The sequence below is a fragment of the Eschrichtius robustus genome, chromosome 13 (genome assembly GCF_028021215.1).
Source record: "Eschrichtius robustus isolate mEscRob2 chromosome 13, mEscRob2.pri, whole genome shotgun sequence".
NCBI lineage: Eukaryota > Metazoa > Chordata > Mammalia > Artiodactyla > Eschrichtiidae > Eschrichtius > Eschrichtius robustus.
In genome coordinates, this window is record NC_090836.1 from 91,080,018 (window position 1) to 91,104,021 (window position 24,004).

At 39.4% G+C, this 24,004-nt stretch overlaps 1 protein-coding gene across 1 annotated transcript; it reads left to right on the forward strand.

The window, feature by feature from the left end:
* The first annotated feature begins 3,273 nt into the window (after nucleotides 1-3,273).
* Nucleotides 3,274-20,173, forward strand: TMEM263 (transmembrane protein 263). Its single transcript, XM_068560167.1, has 3 exons — nucleotides 3,274-3,479; nucleotides 13,853-13,922; nucleotides 17,282-20,173. The coding sequence occupies exons 2-3, from the start codon at nucleotides 13,859-13,861 to the stop codon at nucleotides 17,566-17,568; spliced, it is 351 nt and encodes a 116-aa protein (XP_068416268.1). The 5' UTR covers nucleotides 3,274-3,479; nucleotides 13,853-13,858; the 3' UTR covers nucleotides 17,569-20,173.
* Nucleotides 20,174-24,004: the final 3,831 nt, after the last annotated feature.

Sequence of the window (24,004 nt, forward strand, 5' to 3'; positions counted from 1 at the left end):
GTATGGGTTAACAGGTTGAAGTTCTTTTTTTTTCTTGCAAAATGACGTGCAACTATTCCAGCATCATTTGTTTCTTTTCACTATCTTTTGATAAGGTTCTATTTAGCAGAGAATCTATGCAGAATCTACAAAAAGGAAGGTAACCCTCTAGCTTTGGTGTGAAAATCCTATGGCTGGAGATGGGAGGGCAGTTTCCAATTTCTGTGGCGAGAAATGGCTAAGCAGTATGCTTTCCACTCCATATACATGCGTGGTATAAGATAGTCCAGAAAGAATTATCAATGCTCTCTAGCCAAACACCAGGAACACACCGGTGGCTGAACAAGCTACGCTTACTACTCACTGCAGCAAGGGAGAACACACACTATGGGGAACCATGAGGCATCTCAATATGAGGGTGTTAGAAAGGACTTAAATATTAAGATTTGGGTTTGTTGGGTGATTTGGGGGACTTTGCTCTAAACTGGATGCTGTCAGGAAGCAGGGGTAATTCTACAATTGGGTACCTTAATAAATCTTTTTTTTTTTAGAGCGTTTTTTTTTTCTTTTTTTGGCTGCATTGGGTCTTCGTTGCTGCACACGGGCTTCCTCTAGTTGCGGCAAGCAGGGCTACTCTTCGTTGCGGTGTGCGGTCTTCTCATTGCAGTGGCTTCTCTTGTTGTGAAGCACAGGCTCTAGGCACGCGGGCTTCAGTAGTTGTGGCTTGCGGGCTCTCGAGTGCAGGCTCAGTAGTTGTGGCACATGGGCTTAGTTGCGCCACAGCATGTGGGATCTTCCCAGACCAGGGCTCGAACCTGTGTCCCCTGCATTGGCAGGCGGATTCTTAACCCCTACGCCACCAAGGAAGTCTCCCTTAATAAATATTATATAGAAAAAGGGAAGACTAGAATGAGGATAAAGCTGTAATTAGTAAAGAAGTAACAGCCCCTCATATAGTCTGATATTTTCAGTTTGTGTATTTCATGTGGTGGCTTAGATAAGGTTCATGTTTTTGTCTGTGTTCAGATATGATTATGGAGTAGTCTTATTTTTGTCCTGATCCATCACAATCATGAAATGGCCTTTTCGGATGCTGATGTTCTCTGAAACAGTTTATATTCAACAGAAGATACCAAAGCCTAGCTGTGCCAGGCCAGCTCCTAGCAACAGAAAGACCTAGCTGATAGCACCAGCCCAGCTACTCGATGTCAGGGACTGCTTTTCTCTTTCTCAGAATATAGTGCTTAAGGCCCCAGAGTCAGAAAAAATTGTTTGATTCCAGGGTCTGCCTTCCACTAGCTGTGGGCCCTTGAGTAAATTATCTGACTTCTCTATGCCTCAGTTTCCTCATATGAATATGGGGATAGTAATAGTACTTGCCTCATTGGATTGTTGGAGTACATGTTAGAAACTTAACGTTAAATAAGTCTTAGTTATCATTATTATATCACAGAAAAGATTGAGGATTGGGGCACAAAAAGGAAAACCAGAAATAGTCCAGGTAATGGTGCCAGTAAAGTCTGCCTAGCATTCACGCTGGAAAGGTCACATATTAAGTGGTCTCTGTGACAACAAGAAAATAGAGTTGCTTCACACCTCTTCACATGCTGGGTAAACACGACAAACCATAGATCCTGCTAACCATCCAAATCATATTTTAAAGTGACAAGATTATTTCATTTCTCCTTTAAGGTCTGGAAAACTGAAATATCTTGATAGTCTCAGAACAATGGTCTAAGTGGATTTAAGCCGCTGCTTTGAAAAATCGGTCATTATGGTGAAACCACAGACTATATTTGGTCCACTCTATTTAAGACATGGCTCAAAGGCAGCTTCTTCCAGGATGCTTTGCTAAGTTAACATGTCCTTTTCTGGGCCTTGTCAACATGTATCCTTCAGTTGCCCCTCCCTGATTATTTTGCATTCGAAGAAACACTTTGTAAGGTTATTTACACACATGAGGGTATGTTTTGTCTTGCTAACCGAATGGTGAAGGAAGATCTCACACCTACATAGGAATTCAGTTTACAGATCCCTTGCACACCCACCATCTCCTTTGATTCTCTCGAAAAACCTATGACGGACTTCCTGTCATCTTAGTTTTACAGGTGTGGAAAGAGAGGCAGACAAAAGTTAACAGATACCTTTCATCTAGTTCAGTAGCCTTTTCTCAACTTGCTTACTCCTGGCAACCACCCGCGAGGTGGACGTCACAACCCCCGCTCTGAAGCGCAGAGCGAAATGCCTCGCCTCACAAGGGGTTTAGGTCCAGACACTATCCTCTTACCGCTACACTCTTCTCAACACCTTCCAGAACCGCGAGCACAGCCTCGGCCTAGGCGGGGAGACCTCAAGAGGCGCCGCGCCAGGCGGCAGATGGCGAGGGTGGCGCGCGAAGCCAGGTTTTCTAATTTCCAACTCACTTCTCTTTTCACTATAAACACCCACTCTCTTCAGCAAACTGCTAGCGCCTGGCGAACCCTCGGCACTGCGGTAAGCGGTGGGTGACGACGACGAACCGGAGTTCTTACTCTCAAGAAGCTCAATTCTAGGGCAGAGGAGATTTCAAATAATAATAATGGTAACAACAACAATAATAAATGAGTAATGTCTCTCAACAACAACAATAAGTGAGCACTGTCTCTCTTGTCACCCCTGTCACCTGGACAGTAAACAGAGGCTCGTAAAGAGCCCCAAAGGGAAGGGCGGAGAGCAGGCCCAGCTCGTCACTCCCCGGAGGGGAAGCAGGTAAGGGAATGTCGAGGCCCCGGGCGAAGAGCCGGAGAAACTGGCGACCGTCTCATCTTCCCTAGGACGAAGGTTCGTAATTCGGAGCGACCGTTACTCGCAGCGGAACGTGGACTTCACGGAGCCGCAGGCGTTACTGCCCGGGCCGCAAGGCCGCCGCCTACGGGTTCTCGAGGATCCGTGCCCCTCGCCCGAACTGATTGGACGGCGGGGGAAAGGGGCGGGAGGCCCAGGAGGAGGAACGCACAGGCCGGCCCTGGATTCTCGCGGTGTCACCAGGCAGGCGAAGGGGCGGGAGTTGGCCGGCGGGGCGGGAGGGAGGCTCGCGCGTGCGCACATCGGGAGGCGACAGGCTGGGGGTGGCTGGGAGGGCTGGGCAGTTCGAGAAACGGGTGGGCGTGTGCCGGATAGGAGCGGGAGGGGCTCGGGGTGCGCGTGCGCGTCGAAGCGCGAGCCGCGGGAGGAGGCGGGAGCGGAGGAGGCGGAGGAGGCGGAGGAGGCGGAGGAGGCGGAGGAGGCGGAGGAGGCGGAGGAGGCGGTGGAGGGGGCGGGTTGCGTCCGGCGCCGCGTCCGGCGCCACGTCCGCAGCCAGAAGCCACCGTCGCCAACCTTGTCTTCTGGCTCCACAGCCAGAGGAGGCGTCTCCGGAGCCCGCAGCTTCCCGGGGCTGTGCCCGCCGCTCAGGCCGCCTCAGCCCTCCTAGGTGCTGCCCGCTCCTCCGCCCGGCCCCGGCGCCGGCCCCCGACCCGGCGGTGAGTAAGTCGGGCCGGGAGGGTAGGGGGCGCCGTCCCAGCTTCTTCCTGCCCTCCTCTCTGTTGCCTTTTTCCGTTAGCTCTGTTAGCTCTTCTGCACCTCACCGTCTCCCTGCCCGGGCCTGGGTGCCCGGAGCGGGGCCTTTTTTTTGGCGGGGGGGTGCTGCTGCTTAGCGGGGAAGGGGGAGGGGCGGGACGATGTTGGGGGCGGGTGGAGGTTCGCTGGCCGGGTTACCCCCATTTACGTGTCTCTGACTCCCCCGCCGTGGCTTGAGATTGGGGACCCTCCTTGGACGCTTCCGCCTGTCTTCTTAGCTCCTGGAGTATCAGGCCGGGGAAATGGGGGTGGGAGGGCGCCAGCAGCCTGCTAGAGGATAGGGATGCGGCCGAGGGGCTGCGTGCTGGGCTTCCCCGCCCCGCTAACTCCTAACTTGTTGATAAACCACTCTCTTGGGTTCAAGTACACGATCCTTGACCAGTGGACATTCCCAGTGCTCTTCCCAGGTAGCCCTACCCCCACACCTAATCTGAACTTGGAAGTGTAGCAGTGGAGAGAGGCGCTGACGGCGCCGGGGGGTGACTGGGGGACTGCTGGAGCACCCACCAGTGCCATCACTGCCTCCCGAGTCTAAATAAAAACCGTGCCTGCTATGCACACGCAGCCTCAAGACTGGTCCCCAGGCTCCCACTTAGGATCAGGTCCCCTCTCCTAAACAGATCGCCTCTTGTACGTTAGAAGACAGGAATTCTGGAACCCTGTGGGAGTGGGGTTTGCTGGGTGTACAACGTGGAGCGGAGGGAGGAGGTGCTGAGCTCAGCCCTAGCCAGGGCTCCTCCAGGGTCATTTTCTGCCTCTCCTGCCACGTCACTCCCTCTGCTTAAAAGAAAAAAAAAAAAAGGAAACTTGCTAGTGCCCAAAGGGATCAGTGGGGGGCAGGGGGGGCTCCGGAAGGGGCCACCGGCAAAGGTTTAGAAACACCTAGAAAAGGAGGAGAGTTTATTTGATTTATTCTGCCCTTGTGAACTAATTCCAAATGAAAACACTTTATTTACTATCTGTGATTATTTGTTCTATACTGTTGTTTAACCTTTAAACCTTCCACTGGTTTGGGTGCTCTAAAGGGCTCCCCAGGAATATTGATATCACATCAACAGGTATATGTCTGCGTGTATGTGTCCATGTCTGTTTTTTTAAAGAAAGAAGGAAGGAAGTTTTAATAAACTCATGCATCCTATTTTGATTTTTTTCACTTGCATTTCTTTAGTCTTTGTTATAACATATGTACTAGAAAGCAAACTCAGTAAAAATATGCCCTTATGTAGAGAACATCGTTAGAAAAGTATAAGTAGTTCTTGTGTGTGGTTCTCTTTTTTTTTTTTTTTTTTTAAACTCCAGGAAAATCTTTACCTTTCTTTGTTTTAGTCATTGAGTAGTTGTTGTTTTGCTACTTCCTGAAGGTATCTTACTGGTTTATATATAAACACCCTCAGAGTAGGGCCTTGACATTCTCGTTCAGGCTGAAACTTCAGTGTGTAACACAGTGTCTGACACATAGTAGGGACACAAATACTTGTTGAACTAATGAGGTATGATGTAGTGAAAATGACTGGTGTACTGGTTATTTGGTTTGATAAGTTATTGTAATTCTCCTTAATGTTTCATTTAAGGGCAACACTTAAAAATTGCCATTTTGATACTGTCAGTTGTTACTTGTCACTAGGTGTAAGTTTTACTGGCAGATTACTTTTTCTTTCCTGCCACATTCAGTGCGTTTCTTGTAGTTCACTTGCTGTTGATTTAATGGGCAGGGGCCATTTTTAAAAGCAGCCTGTTCAGGATAGTTGGTTAACTAGAGAAGCCTAAAAACAGTAAGCTGGTGTTTTAATATACGCAGTTTGTTGGTGTATGTGAGTTAAAGCTCTGTATAAATGTATTTTTTGAAGCTCCTTATAGTTATTTGGCAAAGAAGCTAAAACATAGGAGTGAGGATGTGGCAAAGTTCCTATTTATAAAATATGTAGAAAAATTTAGCTAATTCATTTATAGTCTTTGTCTTATAGGGAAATTGGCAGTTACTGTTGAATAAGAAATTTTTGAAATGGCTTTGAAGGTAAACTGTTGTGCATTGTATTTTGTAGTTAGGCTTCATATACAATGTATTAGTGCTTTTTAACTTCCCTTGGTACACAGAGGGGTGTTGCCATAGGCACATTTGAGTACTGTTTTCAGATTTTGTTTTTATTATTAATGAAAACTTTATATATAAAATGTTACAGATATCCACAAACAACATTGATTCACCTGTTTTCCTTTTAAAAAAGGGGGGGTCCATTGTTTACTTATTTCTATTATTAGAATAAATTACCCTCTAGGGAATAGTGTTGTTATAAATCCTTCCTCAATATATTTACCAGCTGCCTATATCTATGATACTGTTGTACTGGACAAGAATTATTTCCCCCTGGCCTAAAATGCTTAAAGGAACTGCTGATGAATTGCAGTCTATAGCAAAGAACTCTTTCACATTTCATAATTTCTTTAAAAAAAAACATGACCAGTTTTCATTGGTACTGTAATAGTTTGTTCACATGTCAGGACCAAATGGTAAAACTGATTTATGTCCATAGAGTAAGTTAAATTATTTGTCCTGATCTCAAGGCTGTTTTCTGTCTTTATTGCCTTCCTTAAGAAACTATGTTTTTTAATAGAAATTTCTGTTCATTATGAGTGCCTACAGAGCAGACTTTTTTTTGTTTTTGAATGAAACTAAATTGATAAATGCTGGTAAAGTACATAACCACTGGATTGTAAACTCTGGCTTAGTGTAGTCCTCTGTGTGTTTAATCACACTGAATCACACTTTAGTGCCTAGCAGGGTGCCTGGCACATAGCAGGGACCCAAGTATATGTTGAGTTTAGGGCAGATGGTTTGCATAGAATTTAATAATGTTGTTTAAGAGTAACATTTTTGAATGGTCTTTTTGATACTTTTACTGTCAGTTGTTATTTGTCTTTACCTGTATGCTTTAAAATTTTACTAAGCAGATTATTTACCTCTTCCAGTTTTAGGAGATTAGGGCCATATTTGTCTTCACAATTCCTAATTTAAGAGAAAAAAAAATGTAATGATGATAATGAACAGCATGGTAATATAAAAAGCATTTCTCCTAGTGATAAAGTGATAATATCCTAAAGAGGTAATATCACTAAAAGTTTGGCACATATATGTATGTAGAGGTTGGGAATGGTTTATGTGAGTAAAAAGTATAGATGGCATTACAGATAGTTAAGGATTTTAGCAAAAATACCTTTATAAGGTAACTTGGTGTCTTATGATCAAATTAGGGATTCAGAAAAATATATTCCATATACTTAGAGCTTTTGCATAATTTTTATTCCCCTAAGAGTTCTGTAGGAATTTGAATACTACATACTTGCTGTTAATACGAGTGATATACGAGAAACTTAAACATTAAAATATATGTATACAAAACAAAAATCAATCTCTGTGGCCTCTTAGGACTTTCAAAGCCAATTTCTTCTGGTCTAGGTAGCCAGGCTTCTGGCCTGCACAACTCCAGATTTTCTACTTTATTGATAATCCTGTTTATAACTCTTGGTAACACTAGTAAATGTAACTGTGAATGTAATTTAAGAGCGGAATAAACTCAGGGGAGGTGGGAGCGTGGTTGGGCAGGGAAGAGAGAGCTGGTGAATCTGAGAGTATACCCTAAAGAGGCTCTAGGCAAGAACAAAATTTCTTGAAAATCTAGTTATCTTAAAAAATTCCCAAGCACTTTTCATTTAACTTTTTAATTAGTGTGTATTTAAAAGCAAAATTATTTTAAATTACTGTGTAGTAAAATTCATGTCTCTCCTGTGGTTCTTGAAGCCCCTGGCATAGCACTGCGTATTCTTAAAGAAGCACATTTGAAGAGCATGAATCTAGCTTGAAGTTATCTTTTTTTTTTTTAAACCAAAAATTTGGACCATATATTGGTATGCATCTTTTCTTATGATGCTTAAAGTTAATGTGGATACAGATGATATTTTTATCCCATTTATTACACAAATACTATGTGTCAGCTTACAACCAAAACATGTACTTAAAAAAAAAAATGGTAAGAGTATAAATAAGATTTTCAAACTGTAAATCAGGGAAAAGAGCTGTAAGAGTGGAGGTCTTTGTGTGCTATCAGGACCGGGCTGGGGGAGGGTGGGGGAACATAACCGAGAATAAAACTCAGTGATCTTTCCTTCAAGTCAGCATTTTGTGATTCAAGAACATTGTTTTTAAGGTGATCAACTTGATTTGAGGATAACAATAGCTACCTACAATAACTAGGTAGATGAACTGTATCATCTTTAAAAATATCCTTTATGAGTATCACTGATTTCTAAGACTTAAAAATATGTATTATTCTTTAATTACAAGATCAATACATGTTTATGGTAGAAAATTAAAATGTAGATGTTAAGTATATATATTTCTCTCTATGTAGAAATACTATATATCTATTCCCTCCATATGTATAATTTCTACCCCCTAGTGGCAATCTTTGTTAACACTTTGGTATATTTACTTTCAGTCTTTTTATGCGCACTTAAAAAAAAATAGTATCATATGATACATGCCTTTTATATCCTCTAAATACAACATTAACATTTATCCATAGTATTTGATCTTCATAAATTATTTTAATGTTTGCATTGTATGTATCTTTAGGAAGCTTATAAATTCATGTCTTGCCTTCCATGAGGCTGTCTCATTTGACTATTTATCTTCAGGTGTATTTTGTTTGTTTTTGCTGGCTTCTCTTTTGCTCACCTCTTAAACATGAACAGTCCATATAAGCTTATCGGTCTGCTCTCTTAACTACTGTTTTCCTTGATCATATATCACTCACCCCCTGCAGCTTCAGCTATCACTTCAGACCATTCTCAGGACCTCAACTCTTACTCTGACTTCATGCTGACTTTCAGGCCCTTTTAAATACAATTGCCTGCTAAAAGTCTCCTGTAGATGGCCTGAAGGCGTCTCAAATAGCTGTTGAAGAACAAGTCCTTTCACTGAACCGATAGTCAACAATACTGTGTACACTTATTTGTTAAGTGTTCTTGCCGCAATAAACATTTAAAAAAATGTCCATCTTCTCCTCTCCAGTCCTGTCTTCATCATCATTTCTGTTTAGTTTCTCATGCTAGAAATTTTACACCCTATATTCTCCTTTTATCTCTCATTAATACCCAAGTTATGTTCTACTTCATACAAAAAAGTCAAGTATTTGAGTATCCGCCACACATCAGGCATTAATTAAGGCTCTGGGAATGGAGCAGTGACAAAACCAAGCTTTGTTCCAATAGAGCTTACATTCTAATTGGGAGTGACACAAAGTAAACATATATATCAAGTGACAATAAAAGCAATGAAGAAAATAGAGCAGTGTGTTAGGTGAAAATGATAGGGAAAGGAGGGTGCTAATCTATTATAAGGTGGTCAGGGAAGACCTCTGAGAAGGGGACATTTGCACAAAGACCTGCAGGAAGTAAGGAATCAAGTCAGGTACATATACTGGGGAAGAGCCTTTCAGGAAAAGATGAGCAAGGAAGCCCATGTTACCAAGCTGGATTGAGCAAGAGGCATAGTGGTAGGAGATGCTATCGGGGTATTAGATGTTGGGCCCTCAAAGGCAAAGGGAAGGACTCTGGATTTTATTCTGGGCAAAATAGGAAGCAGTTGGAGGGTTTTAATCAGAGTATGACATGGCTAGACTGAAGGAAGAGCACAGGCGGAAGCTTGGAGGCCAGTTAAAAGATTCTGTAGTTGTCCAAATAAGAGATTATGATGGCTTAGTTAAAAGTGGTAGCAGTAGAGCTGATGTATTCTGGATTTATTCAGGCAAGAGAATTTACCGATGATTTAAGGGGAATGTAAAACTAGAGGAAATCAAGGGTGAATCCTAGGATTTTGGTCCAAACACTTATTTAGACAGGAAAAATTGGCAGAGTTCAGACTGCTATTCCATCTCACTGGACTACTCAAGTAGCCACTTACTGGATTTAATCTGTGTCCTTCCATCTGATCTTGCTTTAGTTAGCTTCTTAAAACACAGATCTGACGGTGTTACTCGGCTGATGGCTCCTCATTGCCTACTGGCAGAATAAAGTCAGTTCATACTATTTAGATGAATTGCATACGTCTTTTATGCTATCATTGTATAAAGCAGCTCTACTCTTTTAAAATGATGGTCTTTTTCTTTTTTAAATTACAAGATAGATATATGTGGAAAAATTATTTTTTTTTAAAAAGGGATTCTGTATTAGGAGGAAAAGGTTAAGACTTTTGGTAGAGATTTGTGGGATATATACAGAAAAGCAGTTTTAAAATATATGCAGTTACTAGCACACCTGTTTTAAAACTCCAGCTAAAATATGTAAGATGTATGTGTGTATATAGTATCCCCATATTTCTGTACATAATACTGTGACATCTATTGATTAGTTGATCAGCCAGATGATCTCTTGGTATACAGATACTGGGATCACAGTGCTGAGTAAGCTAGACAAAGTGTCTCTCCTTTTGGAATTAACAGTCCAATGGGGAAGAAAGTGACTCCAAAATAGTTATCCTTCAGGAAGGGACACACACACTTCTGGCCATTCTGCCAGGAGTTTCTGCATGTTTTGTTTTGAATTGTTAAATAGTATTCTCATCTTAGAATTAGGGCTAGAATATCTTTAATTTCTTTTTTTTTTTTTTTAAAGGAATTCCTTTTTTTTTTAAAATTTTATTTATTTATTTATTTATTTATTTATTTATTTATTTATTTATTTATTTATTTATGGCTGTGTTGGGTCTTCGTTTCTGTGCAAGGGCTTTCTCTAGTTGCAGCAAGGGGGGGCCACTCTTCATCGCGGTGCACGGGCCTCTCACTATCACGGCCTTTCTTGTTGTGGAGCACAGGCTCCAGACGCGCAGGCTCAGTAGTTGTGGCTCACGGGCCTAGTTGCTCCGCGGCATGTGGGATCTTCCCAGACCAGGGCTCGAACCCGTGTCCCCTGCATTGGCAGGCAGATTCTCAACCACTGCGCCACCAGGGAAGCCCTCATTTCTATTTCTTGAACAGCAAGGATCTGATGAAGTTATTTGTCCTCAGCCATATAGTTTATAGTCAAGTTGGGATTCAATTGCAGGCTCTCTGATCCCAGAACTTTAAACACTATGCTGTATAATTTTTCATGATCTTACCATGATGATAAATTAAAGAAATATAAATATGAATGGACATAAATTTAATTAATTAATTAATTAAATTTCTGGCTTAAGGGAGTTTTAAGATTAAGGCAAATCAATCAGGAACTCCTTCTCCCAGTAATGCATCAGCTGATACTCTTTCAGTTTTTTTTTTTTGTCAGAGATTACATATCTTTACTGTTACTTTTAAAATCTTAAGTGTATATGGGACGATATGCTAAATTGACAAACCAGACCAGCATAAGATTAGGTGCTCTTGATCAGTGGTCTGAGTCAGGGTTTTCACTAGAGCAACTAAAAGATATTTATTTAAGCACAGGACATATGCTGCTGGATGCTGTGGGGTGCAGTGAAGTCCCATGTTACACAGGGTTTAGGTTTGAAAGATGTTTCAAGTTGAATTACATGAAGTTAAATTACCTTTGAAAAATCCCACTTCTCACACTGCTACCTCTGCCACCCTCATTTGCCACCAGTGTTTTTTGCCTGAATTATTGAAATATAGAAGGAAATATGAATGACTTTTCATCTGATCATCTGGTGCTGAAAGCAGTAGGAGTCATAAAGGAAAGGGGAACTTCCCTGACCCTTCTTTGACCACTTAAAATTAGCTCTGATAAACGTTGCAATACGTGTGAACCTTGAAAACATTAACTCTCCCAATTGGTCTTTCTGTCTCTGTTCTTGCTTTCTGATTGCTTGTTCTCCCCACACAGCCAGAATGATCTTTAAAAAGTGTAAATCAGAACACATTACCCCTCTGGTCAGTGCCTTTCACTGGCTCCCCATCTCAGAGTTAAAAAGCTAATTGCCACGATGGTCTATATGGGCCTATGTCATCCAGACCTCACTCTGACCTCTTCTTCTACTGCCTTTTGCTGCAGCCCCTGCCACATTTTTCTGGCTGTTCCTTCTTGTCTGTAGTAAGCTCCTACCTCAGGACCTTTGCATTTCCTGTTTTTTCTGCCTTGAGGGCTCTTGACCCAAGAGCCCTCAAGGCAGAAAGGATATCTTGTATCCTTACCTCCTTTGGGATGTCACCACAATGAGGCCTTCACAGACTCTCCCATTTAAAATATCACATCCTCTTCCCCTTCATGCCTTTTTCTCCATAGCATTTAACACCATTTGATATACAGTATATTCTTTGAATATTTATTTATTGTCTTCCCCACTAGCCAATATGGAATGTTCATGATGGCAGAGATTTTTTTGGTCTGTATTGATCACAGCTATATCCCATGCACCTAAAACATGACCCTTAGTAGGTACTCAATAATTTTTTAATCAGCGTATTAAAGTACATTGGTAGTTTTCACAATATTATTTTTTTCCCGAGCTTTATTGAAATATAATTGACATACAACATTGTGTAAGTTTAAGGTGTATAATGTAATGGTTTGATACACATATATATTGCAGAATGTTTACCAGATTAAGGTTAGTTAACACATCCTTCAACTCATATAATTACTTTTGTTGTTATGGTTAGAACATTTTAAGATCTACTCGTAGCAACTTTCAAGTATACAATGCAGTAGTTTTAACTATAGTCATCATGCTGTGCATTAGGTCCTCAGAACTTATTCCTCTTGTAACAGGAAGCTTGTACCCTTTGACCAACATCTTATTTCCCCTACCCCACACCCCCCGCCCCGTGCAACCACCTTTCTATGAGTTTGGCCTTTTTAGATTCCATATATATAAGTGACATAATATAGTATTTGTCTTTCTATGTCTGACTTATTTCACTTAGCATAATGTCCTCAAGGTTCATCCATGTTGTTTTGCAGATGGCAGGATTTTACAATATCCTTTAAAATCTGTTGTATTATATATGTACAGATAGAATAATTTAGGCTTCATGGTTTTATGACTAAGAAATACTTAGTTGACTACTGGGATCACAACCCTAGTTTTCTGGCCAAGCAAGAAAGCTTTTAGACCAATCTTTTTTTTTTTAAATTATTTATTTATTTATTTATTTATGGCTGTGTTGGGTCTTCGTTTCTGTGCGAGGGCTTTCTCTAGTTGCGGCAAGCAGGGGCCACTCTTCATCGCGGTGCGCGGGCCTCTCATTATCGCGGCCTCTGTTGTTGCCGAGCACAGGCTCCAGATCTGCAGGCTCAGTAGTTGTGGCTCACGGGCCTAGCTGCTCCGCGGCATGTGGGATCTTCCCAGACCAGGGCTCGAACCCGTGTGCCCTGCATTGGCAGGCAGATTCTCAACCACTGCGCCACCAGGAAAGCCCCTAGACCAATCTTGACTTGTTTTAATCTTTACTTAGTCAATGGAATATAAAATCAAATATTTTAAGATAGTAAGGAGATTGGGAAAAGAAAGTTTGTGTTCTTCATCCCAACATAGCTTATTTTATTTCTTAGTTTCCATTATTACTTGTACTTAGATGTAGTCTATAGTATATATATATATGTTTTTATAGTAGATTTTGAATTCTTTTGCTACTTCTGTTCATACGAGTTCCAAAAGTAACAATAAAAAAGTAATCAAAATCCTTCTCTTAGTGATTCAAATTGGTGCTGTCATCTTTATAGGAGAAGAATGTCATGTTTTTGAGGAAATTTTCAGATAGAACATGTTTTTTAGTTCATAGTATAGGTTTTTCTTTGAGTCTGTTGTGAAATAAATCTGTAGGAGGAGGCACTTAAAATTTTTGTCTGCTAACCCCCACCTTCCAACTTTCTTTCAGTTGGTAATTTTCAATTTAAGTTGAAGCAGCAGTAACAACATAGGAAAGCTTGTACCATGCCTGCCAATCTTTGCTTGATTTGAGATAAGATTTATGTTGTCCACTAGTATATTTGAAAGTATTTCTCAAACACCACAAAGTAGGAGACAGACAAGGTGAAGTAGTCTTGTTATGGTTGTTTTAAAAATGTTGTTTATCAGGAGTTTGCTGGTGGTCTAGTAATTAGGATCCTGCGCTTTCACTACTGTGGCCCAGGTTCAATCCCTGGTTGTGCGGCTCAGCCAAAATAAAAAAAAAATAAGTAGAATGTTGTTTATCTGAATAAAGTTGATTAAGTCTTGATCAAGCATATAAAAAGAGGTAGTCTCAGATGTTGAAATTAAAATGAAATGTGTGTGTTTTTTTAGGAGATCATGAATCAGACAGATAAAAATCAACAAGAAATCCCATCATACCTTAGTGATGAACCACCAGAAGGTAAGTATGCATCTGTAATACTAAGAATGAAAAAAATCCTAGTGAATTAAACTTCTGATTGTTTTCATTAACTTTAAAGTAACATAACCTGTTTTCCTTGTCAGTAAATGTGTTCCAAAAATACTTAAACATTTTTAGCTTTTAATAAGAAAGCATAGATTATTGGTAAATGGGGACACAATTTAACTTTTATATAAGGTCTATCAATATTTTTCTGCTACTCTTTTATTCTTTTAAGACCATTTCACGAGTATCCTTTCATTTGTAAAGAGTTGGGTGAGGTGCAGAGGAAGGATGGACTAGGTTATGTCATGCATACAAAAACTCACTTCAAGAGGCACTTGAGATTTGTTGTTAAAATCCTATTATTCATTACATTATAATGGGTAACTCTTCCTTTTTTAATACATGGTTTTAGAGTCTGCTTTATTTTTTAGTGTGAAAATTGTGACATCAGGAATCTTTTTTTTTTTTAAACTCTTGGGTTTATTTATTTATTTATTTATTTATTTTTGGCTGTGTTGGGTCTTCGTTTCTGTGTGAGGCTTTCTCTAGTTGAGGCAAGTGGGAGCCACTCTTCATCGCGGTGCGAGGGCCTCTCATTATCGCGGCCTCTCTTGTCGCGGAGCACAGGCTCCAGACGCACAGGCTCAGTAATTGTGGCTCACGGGCCTAGTTGCTCCGTGGCATGTGGGATCTTTCCAGACCAGGGTTCGAACCCGTGTCCCCTGCATTGGCAGGCAGATTCTCAACCACTGCACCACCAGGGAAGCCCAGGAATCATTTTATTCTTACCTTTACTTCAAAAATCTTTGGAAACACTAAATGCACACATGCATGTCCTCACTATGTACAGAAACAGACTAGCTGTTTTCTTTATTTTCTCTCTTTATTTTTTAGGACTAGAAGTCTAGAGTTTTGAAAAGAAAAGTTAGGGCTCAATGAGAAAGTTAGGAAGGACTTATGAGAAAGAAGTCAGGAAAGAGATAAAGGCTGTCCAGGAGCATGATTGTTAAGGAAGAGAACAGCCTCAGGGATGCCTTTATATTGGCAACCTGTTAAAAGTAGTCTGCAAAGTGGATAATTTATATGGTGGTAATTAAGAGTACACTGTAATTTAAAAAAAAGAGTACACTGTAATTATGAGATCAACAGCATTAGTATTTATCTGATTTCACTAAGAAAAATTGTCTTCATTAAATGCATGTACACCAAATTTGGCATAGCAGGATAATACTAATGAGGTACTCAGCATGAGGTAGTTATCTGTTTTATCCTCAAATTAAGATTTTCCTCCCTTTTCCTAGTGTTACTAACCTTGATTACAAAAGAATGACCACTTACGTAATCCTTTCCATCATAGTTTTATAATTAATATATTCAAATGCTTATCTATGTCTTAAGTCTTTTATTTCAGCTATTTTAAAATTTTATATTAACTATGCTTATTACTCAGTTTCAATTAAACAGTTGGTTTTATAAATTTAGCCATTGCTATATTTTCATCAGTGAGCTATTTTGGCTAATCAATGAGACTTTCTTCCTTGTGAAAGGATGTAAAATCTCCAAACAGTGAAAAGAAAATCTTACTCAAGGTAAATTTGTGTCTGTGTATTTAAAGAAACTCAATTTTCAGATTTTTTTTCTCTTTCAAATATTGTTGGTTTTCCAATGTTATCTTCTCTGATAACCACATTCTGCTAGGTTATAGTAGCTTTGGGTGTCTTAGTTGAACTTATGTACCCAAGAATTTACCTTTCTTGTGTGAGATTATACCTTTTTAGTGGTTATAGCCTGAACTGTATAGTTACCAAGTATTTTTTCATGAAATTAAAAAAAATAAAAACACTATTGCTCATGTGTTGTCGCTGCCTGAGTCATTAGATTATGAAGGAGAAAAGGTCTGTGTGTGTTTGAGGCTGGCAGAAGCAAGTTTTATGAAATCTTCCTGCTAGTCATTTTATGCTGGAGTTTGGGGTTGCATGCCAGTTTGAGTGCCTCTATTAAACAAACAAAGAAACCAAAGAGAAAAGACTCGTGACAATAAATCTGAATTTCTCATATTGATGTTACCTTTTCTGGGGGTATATGAAGAGTTTTTACAAACTAGATACTTAAATCACATACTCTCTTTTATAAAAATTACTGAGGCAGTGGAAGTATTAACCATAGCTCTGGTCTCTCCATGTTACAAAAAAGATTATATGTAGGTAACAAGATTTTAAGTGATGAATAATTTTCCTATTTTTACATATAATATTAGCTCTTTAAATACATTATTAAGGAGCACATAGAATAGAAACCCAAACATATTTAAGTTAGTGGTTCTCAAATTATTTGGTCTCAGGATGCTTTCTACTTTAAAAAAAATTGAGGATTCCAAAGAGCTTATGTCTTTGTTGGTATTTGCCGTATTAACAATTAAAAACAGAAATTAAGTATTTTATTATGAAAAGAACTCAGTAGGCCCATTACATATTAACATAATTAACATATTTTTTGAAAAATATGAAACTATTTTCCAAAACAAAAAAAAAAATTGTGAGCAGGGAGGGTGATTTGTTTGTGGCCACACCGTGCGGCTTGTGGGATCTTAGTTCCCCGATCAGGGATCAAATCCAGACCCTTGGCAGTGAAAGTGCGGAGTCCTAACCACTGGACCACTGGAGAATTCCCGACATTGTTTTAAAATTTTTGCAAATCTCTTTAATATTTGGATTAATAGAAGAGAGCTAGATTCTCACAGTTTAGTCTTCTGTGTTTAGTCTGTTGTGTTACTGCCCATCATTTAGCTTCTGGAAAATTCTGTTTTAGACTGGTGACAGAATGAAAGTGAAAGACAAATGACATGTTAATATTATTATGAAAGCAGTTTTTACCCCGAAATGGTCCTGGGGATACTCAAGGGTTCCAGACCATACCTTGAGAACCAGTGCTTTAAATGAAGGTTGTTTCAGTAATGACTGATTGAATTCTATCAAGGAAATAAGGGCTAAATATATTTATATTTTTATTTTTTCATGCTCCTTTTAGGATATAAAATAAAGATTTTTTTATTAACAGCAATAAAACTGTAAATCAAGGAGACATTTAAAATAGTCTTCTATTTTATGAAAGTTGTCTAGTCTCTAAAGCATTTCTTCTCATAGATACTAAGACTTAGCACTGGACCAAGATGTTTTAAAAACATGTACAACTATACCCTTGAGGGAAGAGCTCTTGATGTCTTGATCAGATATGTATTTATGTGGTTGACCTTTTCAATACAATCTGCTGATTGTTAGGAAGGTTACTCAGTGATTTGTATTGTTCTTACAAAGACTTACATTTGACTGTCTTATGATATTTTCTCTTATTAGGTTCAATGAAAGATCACCCACAGCAGCAACCAGGCATGCTGTCCCGTGTGACTGGGGGTATCTTCAGTGTTACAAAGGGAGCCGTTGGTGCCACCATTGGTGGTGTGGCTTGGATTGGTGGAAAGAGTCTGGAGGTGACCAAAACAGCTGTTACAACTGTGCCTTCCATGGGAATAGGGCTGGTGAAAGGGGGCGTGTCTGCTGTGGCTGGAGGTGTTACAGCTGTTGGCTCTGCTGTTGTAAACAAAGTGCCCTTAACAGGAAAGAAGAAAGACAAATCTGACTAAAATACGGAGATACACTTGCTCTCCACAGCATTATGATGCCAGTGGCATTGAATTGCTAAATTACGGACTACAACCAAGTCACCTGTTTTGGACGTTTATCTTCTAACTGCTGTGTTGAAAGTATTGATGACTGACTGGCTTTTGTCTAAAAAGAAGAGACCAATACTAGCACAGTGTATGAAGGTTTCTCATACTTAAATTCCAGCTTTTTATCTGGTAAAATGTTACACTTATTCAGTTGTAACTGAAGATAAGGTATATTTGAATATTTACTACATAAGTCTTTCAGTTTAACTAAAAATGTGAAAGTTGAATTTAGTGGATGATCTTTACAGTTCCATATGTATAATGTGCCAGGTAACTCATGTGCCCCTTAAGAAGGGAACCTTGACCTACATAAACGTACCTTTGATGTGCCTAATAGTTTCAGATGTCTTAGTTTTTTTAATAACCATAGTTGATTAGACGAAGAGGCATTCTTTTCTTATTCAAGATGGTAAAAGTAGCAGGAACTAGAGAAGTTTAAAAGAAAAGGTTCATGGTTTTATGAATATTAACCATCTTTTGTTAGATATGCATTATATTAATTTAATCATTGATGCCTTACAAAAGAAAACATCTTTTCTAATACCCTGAATATGTGCAGTTCTTAGGATTATTATTATACATGGATTCTTTCAAAAGTTGTTTGTGAAATTAGTTTTCCCTCAAGAATCTCAGGATTAGTGGCGTAAAGGCATTTCTTGCTCTCAGCAGATAGGATAGTGTTTGATAACTGTCAGTAGTTATAACCAAATTGTACACTTCAACCTGGGTTCATGCTCCATCATTAATAAACCTCACAGTGCCTAAGGAACATTTCTTTGCTGGTCAGAAGCTATGTTAATAAAAGAGTTTCATATTAAGGAGGAAAACATAAATCATTTTAAGTTCTGAAGAATTACCTAAAGCATCCAAGATATAAAAAATTCTTCACACCTATTTTGTCTCCAGGATGGCTTAAATTACTAGCAGTACCCCTTTCAAAAAACACAGTGAAAGCAGCCACAGATGTGTGGGGGCTGACTCTTAAATTGAACGGAATGGGCTCCATAGATTAGCTTTGAATGTAAAATATATGTAAGTGCTTTCTGTGTTTGACAGGCTTTTAAAATGTCATCTTACACTCCTTTAAAGCAGCTGTAAACTTTGTACCATTTTCCAAGTCAACTTCAGGCGGGAAATTGAATTTTTTGGTTGCGGATGGTAAGTGTGTTGTGTCTCATTAACGTCTCATCATGTCTCATTCATTCTAAAAGAATATGACTTAGCTGGAATTCATCTTTTTGTTTTTCGTTTCATGTTCAGTTTGATAAAAATTTTAAAAGTGGCATTTCTCTTAACTAAGGGTTTAATCCCAGCCTGAAAAATCTTAATTTTCCTTCATTTAAGTTTGGAAATTTGCCACCATTCTGTAGACTTTTTTTTTTTTTTTTTTAATGAGCGAGGGGAAGAAAGGAGGTGATGCTCTGGAGTAAGTCAAAATAGCATTCCTGAGAACTTAGATCACTCCAACACCCAAAGCTTAAGTGTGTGTTTGCAACCCACTAAGAGTTGTACATTGATAATGTGGATCAACAAATGGGTAAGAACAAAACTTAGCTTTTAAAAGCTTTCATAAATACCAGCAGGGATTGAAGTAAATCCACAAAGGTTCTTGAACCTTTCTACCATATACAAAACTGGAAAGTCATTAGGGAGTTAAATTAATCAAAAATTAAATTGTTGTTTATTTCATCCAGTATGATTAAAGGTATATCTGTTGGTATATCTGGTCAAATGTCATAATTAGCAAAGGGGATGTAAAAAACAAAAACCAAAATTAATGGATGAACACTAAATAATGATCTAAGTAATGGTATTGAAGAATTTGTTTCCTGCTATTTGAAAGAAATTATTGCTTCATTGCTAGTTTATATTTCTAAATTATCTTCTTATCTTCATCGGCTCTGCTGTGCTTTGTACCTGAATTTCTAAATATAGACTTTAGTTTACTGTATGCTTGAATATTTATTTTCAACTTTGCTTGTCTTTAAAATTGCTTGAGGAAAAATGGTTGTAATTAATTTCTGCTACAGAAAAGCCACCTGGTACATTTTATCTCATCAAGTTTGTTTTAAATTTTAAATTATAACTTTGTTCAGGAGAGGCTTTGCAATGATAGCAGAGAACTTGTACAAATGAAGTTAGTTGTAGACGTTCTTGTTGAAATGAACTTGCCATTTGATGATATGTAAAGCTATACACTTGAGTCTTCTTCAGTTTATTTCGTAGACTAGCAATTTGACCTGTTAAACAGTACTAGTTCACTTCAAGAAGCTAAGGTTGTTGTTGTATACACCTGGAGGCATCTCTTATTCAGCTTATCTTTTGAGTGGGTATTCAGCACAATGAGGATAAACTTGTGTGACCCACTTGAATGACTGATCTAATAATGTTGACGTTATTAATCCTGTACTTAGTGAAATGTCAGATGAAAATAACTGATGATTGAATAAATTTTTTTGTATTAAAGGAATGGGAAAAGAAGACATGAATCTTTAATAAAGCACTATGATCTGCAAAAGATGAACTGTTTCATAAAGATCTAAGGAAATGAAATTTTAAAACAGGGTAGTCTTAAAATTTTAGTTATATAGCAATTCAGAAAGTACTGTAGCCAGTTTTAAAATTTTTTGATACTAATGCACAAACATGATAGAACATCTCCAAATATGAATTTTGATGCCAACACAACAATGAAATACAAATATATTTTAAACAACTCTAATAAAGATTAAAAATGCAGATTTCTGGGTTTGACTGCAACTTGCTGATCTCTGCAGGGTGGGATCCAAGACTGCACTTTAACAACCTCTGCAGGTGATTCTTTTGCAGTCCAAAATTTGGGAACTGACGGAGGAATTATAAAGTAGGGAGCACACTTCCCTCTGTCCTAGGCAGCTGTGGAACCAACTTAGACCTCTTACTGGCCAGAAGTGACTCAAAGGGATGGGAACCAGTTGGAGGAAGGAAGAAAATTGATATTTACTGGGCATCTACTTACCTACCAGGCACTGTCCATAAATTCTCTGATTTAATTAGTATGAGGACCTTATGAGGAAAAGTATCTTTATTCCCTTTTTACAAATATGGAGCAAGCACAGTTCCAGTGTTTATAGTTGAATTTCCCGTAACACTTTTGAATTCGTGTAAGTCAGAACCTCTCCATCTTATGTCCAGAAGCAAAGGGGACTACTCAATAGCTAGTCCTTCATTCCGCTGCTGGCATTAGTGCTGCCTGTATGCTTGATTTACCAGGCTGTCTGATTTGAGCTCACTGGAAGTCTTCTGGGTGATCATATTTACTTTGACAGCTAATTACATGCTGCCACAGAAATGAATTTATACATAAACAACTGTTTAAAGGAAATCATGTATTTTGTTATAGCCATTTTTTCAGAGGAAATGAAATTTGACTCTAGTGTTTTATGTAAGGATATCTCCCCCCGTTATGTTGTTGATTTTGAAAACCTAAATTTTATTTGTAGGAAGATCTGAGTAAGAATGCAAGAATAGAAAAAGGCAGAGGTTCAAGGGCTAAAAGATAACGGACTAGGATTTGGTCTAAAGGACAGGTCGGTATACTGCATGTTTGACCATGAATGTGGATTTTTTTTTAGTGTAAACAACTTTTCAAGTTAGAGTAAGCTACAAATGCATTTCTGTAACCATAACTGCCTCGTTTGCTGCTGTACTGACAAAGCTCTTCTTAAATTAATGGCCACAAAGCACACATGGCCACTCAACTCTGCTAAGCTTTCTTATATACCTTCATGTTTGTTTACTTTCCTACTCCTCAAAATGACTATTTCATACCTCCTCTTTCCATCTCTCCTGCTACACTCCCCTCTTCCCATTCTAAATCTCTCTTTAAAAAGAGGCAACCAGACAGCAAGACTCCTGCCTCTCACAATGCACACTCTATCGACCTGCCTGCATCTGTTCCCATGCTCTGTGGACCAGGACTGGTATCTCTGCTCTTATCCTTAGTCCACCTTCACTTCCTCAAGGATATTAACCCTGAAGATTAATTTTCTGTCTCATCCATCTCTCTCTCCTTGGGTCATACCCATCGGCATATAAACATGTTCCACTATTTCCTTTCTTTAAAGAAAAATTAATCTCAATCTCCATTTTTCTGCTTCCTTTTGCAGCAAAACTTGAAAAACTGTATAGTCCCTGACTCTTCCTCATCTCTCTCTTTTTTTTTAATTATTTATTTATTTATTTTGGCTGCGTTGGGTCTTTGTTGATATGTGCGGGCTTTCTCTGGCTGCAGCGAGCGGGGGCTACTCTTCGTTGCAGTGCGCAGGTTTCATTGTGGTGGCTTCTCTGCAGAGCGTGGGCTCTAGGCACGCGGGCTTCAGTTGCGACGTATTGGCTCAGTAGTTGTGGCTTATAGGCTCTAGAGCGCAGGCTCAGTAGTTGTGGCACACGGGCTTAGTTCCTCTGCAGCATGTGGGATCTTCCCGGACCAGGGCTCTGACCCATGTCTCCTGCATTGGCAGGCGGATTCTTAACCACTGCACCACCAGGGAAGCCCTCATCTCCTATTCTTTCAACCCACTCCAGCTGCCTTCTTACTTTTCTCATTCCACCAGAATTACTCTTTTTAAAAAAATTACTTATTTTTGGCTGCATTGGGACTTTGTTGCTGTGCGTGGGCTTTCTCTAGTTGCGGTGAGCGGGGGCTACTCTTTTGTTGCAGTACATGGGCTTCTCATTGCGGTGGCTTCTTTTGTTGCAGAGCATGGGCTCTAGGTGCGTGGGCTCCAGTAGTTGTGGCTCATGAGCTCATGGCAGGCTCAGTAGTTGTGGCACATGGGCTTAGTTGCTCCACAGCATGTGGGATCTTCCTGGACCAGGGCTCAAACCTGTGTCCCCTGCATTGGCAGGCGGATTCTTAACCAGTGCACCACCAGGGAATCCCCCAGAATCACTCTTGATAGGGCCAACCAATGATTTCCCTTTAGTCAGATCCACTAGTCACTTCTCCTTATCTTAGTTGACCTCCCCATCGTATTCAATATTATTGAAAATGCCCTCTTTTCTTGGCAGACTTACTCTGGTCAATCCTTTCTAGGCTTGGTCAGCCACTACTCCAAATCTATCCTCTTTCTGGCAGTCTCACCCAGAGCTGTAGCTTTAAATACCATAGATACGCAGATGATCCCTGATTATCTGTATCTCCAGTCCTGATTTCTCACTACTCCAGACCTCACCATTTTTCTATTTGAAATCTCTGCTCTGATTCTTGTAGGCATCTCAAAATTGACATCTAACATAGAACTACCAAGGTGACCATATAATGTGTAATGTATTCCAAACTGAGATACTTTTGGGGGTGAAAGCACTGCTGATAATTTCGTCAGGACAGCAAGCATAAACTAAAATCTGCCAAAGGGTTTCCCATCACATTTAGAATGAGATCCTGTTCCTTAGGTGGACCTGTGATGCTCATCTTTTGTCACTCTTCCCATCACTTAACTCTGCCCCGACCATACTGGCTGCCATGCTTTCTCTTGAACAGACATTTCTGTGTGACTTTGAGTAAGTGACTTACCCTCTCTGTGCCTGAATGTCCTCATCTGTTAGAACAATAAACAGTGGTACTCAGCTCTTAAGAGTTGTAAAGCACAACGTGCCCAGCACTTAGTAGATGCTGCACAGAGATACCTTTCGCTTTCCTAAGGAACTGAACAGATTGGGAGAGTGAGGATTACCTGCATTTGCTGAATGAAGGAATAGAGTGAAGACGTGGCCTGCGTTTTTCATAATTTTTTCATGACTTAAGGCCATAGCGCAGATGTTTGAGTGTCAAGAGTCAATTGTTTGTGTATTTGTTACAGAGTTCAAACTCCACAGCTGAAAGTGAGCCAGTCTTTATTTGCATAATATTTACCTTGGAACAAAGTTTAGAAATAGAAACTTGAAACCTAACTAAAATCAGTACCAACCATCACACACTTTACCTTTCATATTTTACAGTCAGACCTGGATTTTCAGAAAGTTTATACAAATAAGATCATTTCAAATTTAAGGAATTTTACAGAGATGTTTTCATAAAAATCCCTAAATTTGTAGTTGGTACTCTTTTAGCATATCAGGTAGGGGTGACTTTTCTTATGTCAACTCATAAGCAATCCTTCTTCTGTTCACAAGGTTTGAACAGAAGAGAGATCTTAGTAAATCTGGGCTCTGGCATGTGGCAGCTAGATGGCTCTGTTAAGCTTGTTTCCTCATCTGTAAAAAGGGGAAGGTAATAAATGCATATAAAAGTGTTTCATGAAATAAAAGAGTCAATTTTAAATAAACTGACCACACAAATAAGCTCTAATTATTCCTTTTGATGGGC

What these genes read in the sequence shown, in the direction of transcription:
- TMEM263 (XM_068560167.1), top strand. Translation starts at nt 13,859, where the DNA reads ATGAATCAGACAGATAAAAATCAACAAGAAATCCCATCATACCTTAGT. An exon ending in TAGTGATGAACCACCAGAAG is followed by an intron (nt 13,923 to 17,281) that starts GTAAGTATGCAT and finishes TTCTCTTATTAG; the next exon opens with GTTCAATGAAAGATCACCCA.